This window comes from Solanum dulcamara, chromosome 2, assembly GCF_947179165.1.
Source record: "Solanum dulcamara chromosome 2, daSolDulc1.2, whole genome shotgun sequence".
Taxonomy (NCBI): Eukaryota; Viridiplantae; Streptophyta; class Magnoliopsida; order Solanales; family Solanaceae; genus Solanum; species Solanum dulcamara.
The window spans coordinates 15,966,304-15,978,240 of NC_077238.1; the positions used below are offsets into that span (position 1 = coordinate 15,966,304).

The 11,937-nt window shown below is 34.9% G+C and overlaps 2 protein-coding genes across 2 annotated transcripts; both read left to right on the forward strand.

Annotated features, from left to right (window-relative positions):
- On the forward strand, positions 1 to 4,567 carry LOC129870442 (uncharacterized). The gene is made up of 5 exons (XM_055945244.1): positions 1 to 88; positions 1,043 to 1,149; positions 2,399 to 2,764; positions 2,847 to 2,856; positions 3,912 to 4,567. Exons 1-5 carry the CDS (start codon positions 1 to 3, stop codon positions 4,565 to 4,567), a joined length of 1,227 nt encoding a protein of 408 aa, XP_055801219.1.
- A 1,763-nt stretch (positions 4,568 to 6,330) lies between these two features.
- LOC129875698 (probable transcription factor At5g61620) lies at positions 6,331 to 6,973 on the forward strand. Its single transcript, XM_055950967.1, has one exon. It carries the CDS (start codon positions 6,392 to 6,394, stop codon positions 6,896 to 6,898), a length of 507 nt encoding a protein of 168 aa, XP_055806942.1. The 5' UTR covers positions 6,331 to 6,391; the 3' UTR covers positions 6,899 to 6,973.
- Positions 6,974 to 11,937: the final 4,964 nt, after the last annotated feature.

The window sequence follows — 11,937 nt, forward strand, 5'->3', positions numbered from 1 at the left end:
ATGTCCTTCATGGATGGTTCATCTGGATACAATCAAATTCGCATGTCACCAAAGGATGAAGAATTTACTGCATTTCGCTCTCCTAAAGGTATATATTGCTACAAAGTGATGCCTTTTAGTTTATAAAATGCTGGAGCCACTTATCAACGAGCTATGCAGAATATTTTTGATGACATGCTTCATAAAAATATTGAGTGTTATGTCGATGACTTAGTAGTAAAATCAAAGAAGAGTGATGACCACTTGAAAGATTTGAGAGTGGTGTTTAAACGGCTTTGAAGATACCAACTCAAAATGAATCCTTTAAAATGTGCCTGTGGAGTTACTTCGGGAAATTTTCTCGGTTTTATTGTTCGACATCGAGGAATCGAGATTGATTAAGATAAGATAGATGCTATTTTGAAGATGCCTGAGCCAAAAAATATTCATGAGTTGAAAAGCTTACAAGGAAAATTAGCATATCTTAGGAGGTTTATCTCAAATCTGGCTGGGAGATGTCAACCATTCAGTCGCCTTATGAAGAAAGATGTTCCTTTTGAATGGGACCAAGCTTGTACCAATGCTTTTGAGAACATAAAGTCTTATCTGATGAAACCTCCAGTACTTGTAGCTCCTATACCTGGAAAACCATTGATTTTATACATTGCAGCACAAGAAAGGTCAGTAGGAGCACTTCTCGCACAAGAAAATGATGAAGGGAAAGAAAATGCCCTATATTACTTGAGTAGGATGATGACACAAAACGAGATCAAGTATTCACCTATTGAGAAGTTATGTCTGGCACTCGTGTTCTCAATTCAGAAGATGAAGCATTACTTCCAGGCTCATATTGTACAACTTGTCTCTAAAGCGAATCCTATTAAGTTTGTCATGTCCAAGCCTATCTTAAGTGATAGGCTAGCAAGGTGGTACCTCCAGTTTCAATAATTTGAGATTGTGTATATATCTCAGAAGGCAGTAAAAGGACAAGTGCTAGCAGATTTCTTGGCCAATCATCCAATTCTGAATGATTGGGAGTTATCTGATGAATTACCTGATGAAGACGTAACGCTAGTGGAAATTCAGCCACCTTGGAAGATGTATTTTGATGGTGCTGCACATCGTGAAGGGGCCGGTGCTGGAGTGGCATTTGTCACTTCCCATGGAGAAGTTTTGCCATACTCCTTCACTCTAACACAAAACTGCTCCAATAATATTGCTGAATATCAAGCACTCTTACTTGGGCTTGAGATGGCCATTGATATGAAACAATTGCAACTACAAGTTTTTGGGGATTCCAAGTTGGTGATCAATCAAGTCTTGGGTAATTATGAAGTAAGGAAGCCTGAGTTAATCCCATACTGTAATTACGCTCAAAAGATGATAGGGTGGCTTGGAGAGGTGACTATTCAACATGTCCCAAGAAAGGAAAATAAAAAGGCTGATGCATTGGCAGCTTTAGCTTCTGCATTGGTATCTCCTGATGAAATACAAGTTGTGGTTTGCCAAAGATGGATAACTCCTCCTCCAAATGAGCATGAAGAAGAATTTCGACAAGTTATCGCCACTTCGGAAGCTGAAATGACGATTGGCGACAACCAATAATAGATTATTTGTGTTATGGAATATTGCGAGAAAACCTTCGAAGAAGAACAGAAATACGACGACGAGCCCCTCATTTTCTTTATTATAAAAATACACTTTACAGGCGGTCGTTCGATGGAGTTCTCTTACGATGTTTGGGGGCAGATGAATCTACTCAAGCTATGCAAGAAACGCATTCTGGAGTATGTGGAGCGCATCAGTCTGGACCAAAACTTCATTTTCACATAAAAAGGATGGGATATTACTGGCAAACCATGGTGAAAGATTGCTTGGATTACGTCCGAAGATGTAAAGCTTGCCAATTCCATGCGAATTTTATACATCAACCCCCAGAAGTATTGCACCCAACTATTGCCTCATGGCCATTTGAAGCTTGGGGTTTGGATGTTGTTGGACCATTGCCTAAGTCCTCTGGTGGACATCTGTACATCCTGGCTGCAACTGACTACTTCTCAAAATGGGCAGAAGCTGTTTCTCTTAGAGAAGTAAAGAAAGAGAATGTCGCCAACTTCATTCGAGTTAATATTATCTACCGTTTTGGTATTCCTCGATACATATTGACAGATAATGGCAAGCCATTTGATAACAAGTTAATGACGAAGATATGTGATCTTTTTGGCTTCAAGCAACGCAAAAGAAACCATCAAATTGTTTGTCGTTGAAATTAGTGTGAACAATGTTTCTTCCTCTGGAGAAGAATGAACAAGTGACACCGGAGGGATGAGTTGTACTAGTAGTAGTCGTCCTAGTAGTAGTAAGGGAAGAAGATGGAGTGAAGATGAACAGAGGGCCTTGTTGATTGGATTGGACAAAGGGAAATTGGACTGAAATTGCTAAACATTTTGTGCAAAGCAGGACACCAACTCAAATTGCGAGTCATGCCCAGAAATATTTTGACAGACTAAAAGAGAAGAGTATCTTCGACATTAATTTGGACCAAGAATCCTCAAATACTTATCCTGAATTGGTGTCGAAAAAGAAGAAGAAAGGCAAACAAGTATTGAATGAAGAAAGTCCAATTTCACCAATGCCAATCAGCTACATACTTCCTTCTAATGGAAGTTATTCCTATGCCTATGTTCCCATGAACAATGATCAGTTTAATTTTGTCTCATCATCAACTAATGCAACTCCACTAGTCCACCGGGCTTCGTCTCAGTCTAGTTCTGCGTCCGTGGATGTTTTTTGTTTTGACAACATTTACCTAATTTTAAATAAAGCTTGTATGTAACAGTTGACACCTTTATGTTTGTCTCTCTCAGGTAAAAGCTTGTAACTATTTTCTACTTTTCACTTGTGGTATGAATAGCACTACATTTTCTAGTTGTCTTAGTATTATGTTGATCACAATTCACACCCAACTTTAATCCAGAAAAAGGATAATCAGTCGCTGCAAATATATTCGTTTAAAGAGTCATGTATCGACTCACCTTATTATGCCTTCGTGGCATGGACACAAATTGAGTAAGAAATTTTTGAGGAAATTCTCTGAGTTTGTGTTAATCATGAAGATTCAGGTTGTAGTATTGTATTCTATAAGATTTGGAATTATTCTCCTTCAATAGGAACTGCTACAATGATGTGTGTTGGGAAAAGGGTAATTAATTAGGTGTGTTTGGACGGTTTAAAAGAAGGTATCCGCTAATTTAATTTAAGAAAAAAGGGTCTGATATATATATATATATTTCAATTTTATCATTTAGAGCTAATATACCTTTCGTTACAAAAATTACTAACATATGCCCCTACCGTTTTAAAAATGGAAATCCTACACAAATAAAACTTCATTTAACAAAGTATATTTAAGATAATTTTCTAGCAAAAGAACTAAAAAAAAATTGCTAATAGTTGGTATATCTTATTAAAAAAATTGTATTTATTTTCATAAATATGAGTTTCAAATAATGAACGTTATAACAAATATGCATATCTTTTTAATTAAAAGCATGATAAACTTTTCTGTTAAATTCCTATCTAAATTTTAAGATTTTCATAAAAGTAATTCGGGGAAGATGTCTTATTTATAGTTTTAATTTGTCTTTTAATAATAATAATTAAATATATTTATTGACGAATATACATCTTAGGGGTATATGTGTAGGAGTGTCATATTACAAGGGGTGTAAGTGTTGATTTTAAAATACATGGAGCCTATCCGTAACTTAATGATAGTTGAAGAGTGTTTTAGTGTAATTAACCCATTTGTTTTTACTAATATCAGTTTATAATGACGACTAAAGCCTTTATCCTTGTTTAAATTTTAGAAAGCGTACTCTCTGTTTTCCTCAACTGTAACTTTTATTTCCTAAAAATGAAAAAACAAACAGGGCAAATCAAGAAAATGGGGGAGAGCAAGCATAGCATTAAGCTATTTGGTGTTGATATCAGTAGTGATGATAATGGGGATTCGGTTGTTTCAGGATCAAGAAACAAGAGAAGTGAAGATGAAGACAAGGGTATATCTGAAGTTGAAAAAACAGGGGATGCTTCAAGTTCAAGAACAGAGGAACTAGGGTGCAGCAGTAATAGCATTGAACTATTTGATGTTAAGATCAATTATGGGGATTCGATTGTTTTACGATCAAGAAACAAGAGAAGAATATGTAGTGAAGATGCACAGAAATGTACATCTGAAGTTGAAGAAATTGAAAAAACAAGGGATGTTTCAAGTTCAAGAACCAAGGAAATAGGCTGTAGCAGTAACAACAATGAACTATTTGATGTTGAGATGTATACTGAGATTCATGATGATAATGGAGATTCGGTTGTTTTAGGATCAACAAAAAAGGAAGGAGATTGGACTAATGATGAACACAAGGCATTCTTGATTGGATTGGAGAGACTTGGAAAACCAAATTGGACTGGAATTGCCAAAGAATTTGTGCCAAGTAGAACGAATATACAAGTTTACAACCATGCCCAGAAATATTTTGCACGACTCGAGGCTAACAATAACAAAGCAGCAAGTCGACTAGTAATGTAAACATGGAACGAGCTAAATACAAGTTGTAGCAACGAACTATTAAAGAATGATTGTGTTGAACTTTCAAATATATAGCTTGGTATTTTTAATTTCATGATTGTATTTCAGATTGAGCACACCATCCTTATGCACCCATCTTAAATTAATTAGGTCTAGCTCGTAGAAAAGGCAGCTTCTACTCAATGTTATATATGCTTCCTTAGTTAACTTTTAATTTAATCACGGAAAGCATATAAAATGAATTTGCTAATGAAGCTACAAATTCAGTTAAGAGGAAGAAATTTGGAATAGCATAGCACTCGAGAATCGTACTTGGAACCCACATGATTAGGTGTATCGAATGTAGGGCTGTTCAAAACCGTCCGCTACCGATAACCCAACTGCAAAATTGGCTTATTGGCTTATTAGTATTGAGTTATCGGATTAACGGATGGAGAATGAATTTAAATTTTATAATTAACGGCTTATCGGTGTGGGGGACGGATTACTCAATTTTGTTAATGGGTAAACCGTTAATCCGTTAAGAATTTATTATATTTTATCCCTAAACATATAAAATATGTATAATATTGATAATTTTTATTTGTAAACCTAAAATAAAATAAGGGTCAAACCCATTTAATTAAACAGGCCTAACCAATTTAATTAAATAGGCAGGCCCATAACCCATTTAAACTTAAACTGTAGAAACCCTACTTACTAGTTACTAGTTACTACTTCAACTCTTCTACAAACTTCTTCCGCCTACTTTAGGTTTAGGAACTTCCGCCTAAACTTCTTCCGCCTAACTCTGCCTCAGAAATTCTAGTAGCATCCCAGAGTTGATTCTACATGCATGTCTGAAGTTGATTTTTGATGACCATATGCAGATACTTTGAAGGTAGATGCTGCTTGTGGACTGCTGTTTTCTTATTATTGTTTCCCACCCAACTGTTACTTGGAGCCGAAACGTGTTGAACTGTAATAGGTTAAAAACCGAGTCATAACCCAACTCACCCAAACTTTTACTAAGTTTTTCATTTTTTATTTGTTTTCTTATGATTTATTCGAGTACCTAATAAAACTGTTTTTCTTGATTATAAATACATACAACATATCAAACATGCCCTTAGAATTCGTCCTACGTGACGACCTACATGACAATTTTGTGTCCTACTTGGCGTTTTATGTGTATTATACCACGTAGGGTATGTGTGTCTGCTTGTTCAATGTTATACAAGTTTAAGTGTCTACTTGTGCATACTCAAAGTTGGAGGGCATAAATGTCAGTCAAAACCAAGTTAAATGGCATATTTTTATATTATGCCATTTGTTTTATAATCTAAAAGTATGGGTCGGATCGAATATTTTATTTGTTTTTATCTAACTCATTTTCGACCAGTCCGTATCTAACTCGATCCGCCCGTTTGTCATCCCTAAAATTTTGTACAAGAACCCTCACGTGCAGAAGATGAAAGTGGCGAAGAATTCTTTTTTGCGATGAATGTATGAGCATATTAGGAGAGATAAAATTAAAAACGAGGATTGTTTTATCATAAAGGGTGTAGGTGTGTAAGTGCTGATTTTACAATTACTGAGTGATATTAAGAAACTTTGGTTTACCGTTGATGAGAAATTTAGAAATAAGTAATAAGCCGTTATCCTTGTTTAATATTTAGAAAGCGTATTCTCTGTTTTCTTGAACTACAGGTTTTATTTCCTAATTCTGGTTTCCTAATCCTAACATGTCATTCCACTCGAAATTAGGAAAGATTACCTGTTATAAATAATTGGATAATTGTTCTGCAACTACATACATTCTAATTGCGAAAGAAAAAACAGAAAATGGTGGGGAGTAGTAATAGCATTAAACTATTTGGTGTTGTCATCAATACTGAGTCTTGGATGAATTTACACAAGGGAAGAAGATGGAGTGAAGATGAACATAAGGCATTCTTGGTTGGATTGGACAAACTTGGAAAAAGAAATTGGACTGGAATTGCTAAACATTTTGTGTCAAGCAGAACACCAACACAAGTAGCGAGCCATGCCCAAAAATATTTTGACAGACAAAAAGAGAAGAGAGCACTCAAACGCCACAAGTCCAGCGTCTTCGACATTAATTTGGACAAAGAATCCTCAAACACTTGTGTGGAATTGGTGTCGAAAAATAAGAAGAAAGGAAAACAAGTATTGAATGAAGAAAGTCCAATTTCACCAATGCCAATCAGTTACAGACTTCCTCCCAATGTTCCCATGGCAAATTATTCGTTGAATGCAACTCCACTAGTCCACGGGGCTACGTCTCAGTCTAGCTCTGTGTCCGTGGATAATTTAGATCTAACTCTCTAGCTATTCAAGATATAACAAGAATGATTTTTGTTTTGACAACATTTACCCAATTTTAAATAAAGCTTGTTTGTTGTAGTTGTTTTTAGCTTTATGTTTGTCTCTTATGTAAAAACTTTCGTTGAATTATTCTCCTCTGATCGTAAGCTTTCTACTTTCAGCAAATCGTATTAATATCCTAGAGTTATTCTCCCGAATTAATTCTAGTTAGCAATTCAAACGACTCGCGCCAAAGCTTCATTAATATGTGAATTCACTTTTAAATCTTCACTTAATTTCTCAAAAGTGACCTTGTCCAACAACAATCTAATCTTGTCATCATTTCTAAATAGAAAACCGAGGATCCTTCAAGGTTCAACAAATACAATTTATAAAACAATTTTTAATTTTAAAACACCTCAAGATTTTTGAAGAAAACTAAAGAATAAACACAGGAAAGAGATAAGTTTGTAAAATTTGATTATAGGGTTTATTACTCTCCCTTTGTTTCAATTTGTTTGTCATGTTGTTTTTTTAATCCTTTCAAAAAGAATCTGACAATTTTTTGTACAAGAAGCTAAAGTAAGTATTGATTTAAAAATACAAGGTTGTATCCATAACTAATTGATAATCGTACAAGAATTTTTAATGTAGTTAAAATTTCAAAAAATATTTAGCGGAGATACATAATATAAAGATAAAGTAATAGGCTAACAATGACAAAGCAGTGATCAAATAAGTCCAGTCATTTGGAAGAACCGTCCACTACTTGTTAGTGTTGTTGTAGTTCCTTTGAAGGAAAATAACAGCAAACCCAAAGAAGCTTTGATTTCACCAATGTCAATCAGCTATATGTTTGCTACAACTAATCAATTGGTTTCTTCTCAATCCCTGCACAATTTTCATCTAACTCTTTAGCTATTTATTTCAGATATGCCTTTTTTGTTTGACCAATTTTGTATCTCTATTACAATTTTGACTTATTGTAAGTAGATGCGAAGTCAGAATTTTAGATTTGAATTCTGAAATTTAAAACATACAACGACCTCAAATATAACATTATCATTATAATTGCACGCACGACTTAACATGTTTTGAAAATATTTAATAACTGCATCATTAGGTACACTTTGAAGTTATCACTTCACCTTTAGTATACTAAGGCATAAAATACAATTTTTCTTCCTCAACTCTTTCTTTATGTGAACTAAATATACGTATAATAAGTTAACAACTCACTTTGCAAAATAGAGAAAAATAATTAGAAATAAGGAATAGCCGAAAAGGTGTGATTAAGGGTCCAAATATTAGTGAAATCGTGTATTTTTTTATCATTTTTCTTATAAAATTCTATGGAAGATGTACACTTTAAAAAGAAGATTGATACTACTAAATAGAAATTTGAGCAATGCTAAACATAAAAATTTTATATCCCTAATTAAAATATTTTTGCCTTTATTAACCCATATAAATATATGTATTGCAAATTATGAAACTAAGAAAAAAAAATCAAACATAAAAAAGGAACCACATATTTATCTTCTTGTCGGAAGTTTTGGTGTCAAAATTTACAAAAGCAAAATAACAACTTGATAAATATAAAAGGACAAAATGGAACAACTCGAACAATTAAGATTTAAAAATTAACTTTTGACAATATTATTACACATTATAATAGCCAAACAAATTGAAGGAAAAAAATAAGAGGAGGAGAGGAGAATTTGGCTGTCCTCCTTATCACTGAGCCATCGCATAATTTTATTACTAGGTTCACACGTTAATATATTTATATATCTATTTAATTTTCTAATATAAATACAGTGTTTACGAAAATGTTATTGAATTTGACCGAACCCCCACATTATACTGTAGCTTCGCCCCTGATTATAAGGTAATTTTTGTTAGTAACTCTTTTAATTTGTGTTTTCACTTGTAGCAGTCTAGTTTTGGCACTGGAAAAATAGTCTTTTTTATGTCTGGAAAAATCTTTCCATCTAATTTGCATTAATTAACTCTATTTTTATTGTTTCTTTCTTTTTTTATCCTTCCCTTTGTTGGGGGGAAGATTTTTCAAACTGTCATATGAGTACTGGTACTAGTAGAATCTCATAACAGAGCTATTGAAGCTACAACAGTCACATACCTATAGAACATCTTAATTTAATCCCATTGTGCAGTTAGTTAGTTAGTGAGCTATCAAGTTGGTTAAGCCAGCTATCAAATTAGTTAGTGAAGGTGCAAAGTGCATATATGCATAGAAGTAGCTTGTACTGATTCATTCATTCAATACAAAAGAAAATTTCCTAAATGGCAGTTATCAATTCTCTCTGCACTTCATTTATTTCTTCTTCTTTGATCCCTAGATTCATATTTTATCATGGTATCAGAGCTACAAATCGAAGTTTGCTTCAAGCTTATTTTGATCCTTTCTTCTTCAGCAACTCTAGTTGTTAATTGTTCAGAACTGTCTGAATTATAACGAACAAAGGCACAATTAAAACAGTTGAGAAACAACATAGACATCCCCTGCATCTTCACCAATCAGATACTCCAATATTACTACCGACAAGCATTAAGCTCATAGGCATGGAAAATAATGCAGTGTCAAGAAGATCGATGCTCCTCACATTCCGATCTAAGAACAAGCTATGTTTTATGTACGGAACCTGTTAAAAGAGTGACAATGGAGATGATCTACAAGAGTATTGTGTTTTATTCTAATGGAGTTAAATGAGTGTTATAACCAATAAAGGAGTCAAATACTGATGATGAAACATCCACCATCTTTGATAAACCCCTATTCAATGATCATCACTGATGAAAATGAAAGTCAACGAATGACAATTGATTCATATTCAAGGGTTGAATTGGGTGAATCATCAACTACTCTCTATGCCGGAAATATTAGTTCTAACAGACCTAGTTATAATTCACACGATAGTTTTACTGTTGGAAATGCTAACCTAGGTACTAGTGGTTATGATTAGCAACAAGCTGGGAACAACAGTTCTTCCAATAATGCTGGTTATAATTTCCAAAATACTAGTACTAATTCCAATTCATAGAGGCACAAGAAGAACTATGCCCTACAATGTGAGGTTTGTAAGATTAGAGTAATATACCAAGGAGCCTTGTTGCAGAGTGGTTAGGTATCTCCCAGGTAATCCCAAGTTCGGGAAGAAATATGGTGGGACTGCAAGATAGTCAAAACGCGTTTTGAACGCGTAGTCAACAAAACGCATTTTGAACGCGTAGTCAAAAAGGAACAAAACGCATTTTGAACGCGTAGTCAAAAAAGAAACAAAACGCGTTTTGAACGCGTAGTCAAAAAGGGAGGTTCAATACGCGGATTTTACGCATTTCTAGTTTCCTATAAATAGAAGACCTCTTGCCCTCATTTATCCCATCCCAGAAAGAGAGAGTAAGAATACAAAGAGAGTTATACACCAAGATAAATATTGTAGTCTTGAGTGTCCTCTTTAGTAGTTGTTCCTTTTACAAGAGAGAAGTGTTAATTGTTGTTTTCTCCTTGTATTTGAGAGCTGTGTACTCCATATTTTTATAGTGAGATTCTTCTACCCCGTGGTTTTTCCCTTCTATCAGATTAGAGGGGTTTCCACGTAATATTCTCGTGTCTAATTTATTTTCATTATTTTCATCATATCAAACTTTAGTTGTGGTGCTTCCTCCCCCCAACAGTGGTATCAGAGCCCTCGGTTATTCTTTCTATTTTATGCGAAGATACTATCCGTGAATAGTAACTTTTTGTGAATAGTAAAATTCGGTGAATAGTACTATTCACGTGAATAGTAAATTTTGGTGACGGTACAGTTTGTCACGATTGTTCACAAAAATATTCAGAAACGATCCAGAAGGGTGTGAAGCAAATAACAATGTCGAGTACAACAAAGTTTGATGTTGAGAAATTCAATGGGACTAATTTCTCATTGTGGAAAATGAAAATAAAAGCAATACTGAGAAAAGACAATTGCTTAGCTGCAATTGAAGGCAGGCCCACAGACTTTGTTGATGACAGCAAGTGGAACGACATAGACAGCAATGCAGTTGCTGATCTACACTTGGCACTAGCTGATCAAGTGTTGTCTAGTGTGGCGGAAAAGTGGACGGCGAAGGAAATATGGGATACTCTTACAGGATTGTATGAGGCCAAGTCTTTACATAATAAAATCTTCTTAAAAAGAAGATTGTATATTCTTCGAATGGCAGAGTCCATGTCAGTTACTGAACACATCAATACTTTGAATACTCTATTTTCGCAACTTACAATAATGGGTTGCAAAATAGAAGGGACTGAACGTGCAGAGCTTCTACTTTAAAGTCTGTCTGACTCGTATGATCAACTCATCATCAACCTGACGAACAATACAGATAGTCTAGTTTTCGATGAAATTGCAGCCGCTGTCTTGGAAGAAGAAAATAGGCGCAAAAATAAGGAAGACAGACAAGCAAGTTCGCAGCAAGCTGAAGCCTTGATGATGGTAAGAGGAAGACCAATGGAACGTGGCCCTAGTGGGAGTCACAATCATGGCAGATCTCAATCAAGAAGTAAGAAGAATATCAAGTGCTACAACTGTGGCAAGAAAGGGCACTTCAAGAAAGATTGTCGGTTCAAGAAGAAGAGTGAAAACCCTGAGCCATCAAATGCTCAAGGGAATATTGCATGTACCTCGGATGATGGCGATATTTTATGTAGTGAGGCAATATCAAATAATGAAGGCAGAAAACGTTTCGCTGATGTCTGGATCATGGACACAGGAGCAACATGGCACATGACTTCCAGGAGAGAATGGTTCCATCAATATAATCCTATCTCAGGAGGGTCTGTGTTCATGGAAAATGATCATGCTTTGGATGTTATTGGTATTGGGTCCATCAAAATAAAGATGTATGATGGCACGGTTCGCACCATCCAGGAGGTACGACATGTAAAAGACTTGAAGAAGAATCTATTGTCTTTAGGACAACTAGATGAAAATGGATGTTCATATAATACTCATGGTGGAGTCATGAGAATATCCAAAGGAGCGCTTGTAGTAATGAAA

Bases quoted from the DNA above. Each gene is read 5' to 3' on its own strand.
- LOC129870442 (XM_055945244.1), top strand. From the start codon at position 1: ATGTCCTTCATGGATGGTTCATCTGGATACAATCAAATTCGCATGTCA. The intron at 89-1,042 runs GTATATATTGCT...TACCTGATGAAG, and splicing joins TGCATTTCGCTCTCCTAAAG to ACGTAACGCTAGTGGAAATT. The intron at 1,150-2,398 runs GTTTTGCCATAC...GATTGGACAAAG, and splicing joins TTGTCACTTCCCATGGAGAA to GGAAATTGGACTGAAATTGC.
- LOC129875698 (XM_055950967.1), top strand. From the start codon at position 6,392: ATGGTGGGGAGTAGTAATAGCATTAAACTATTTGGTGTTGTCATCAAT.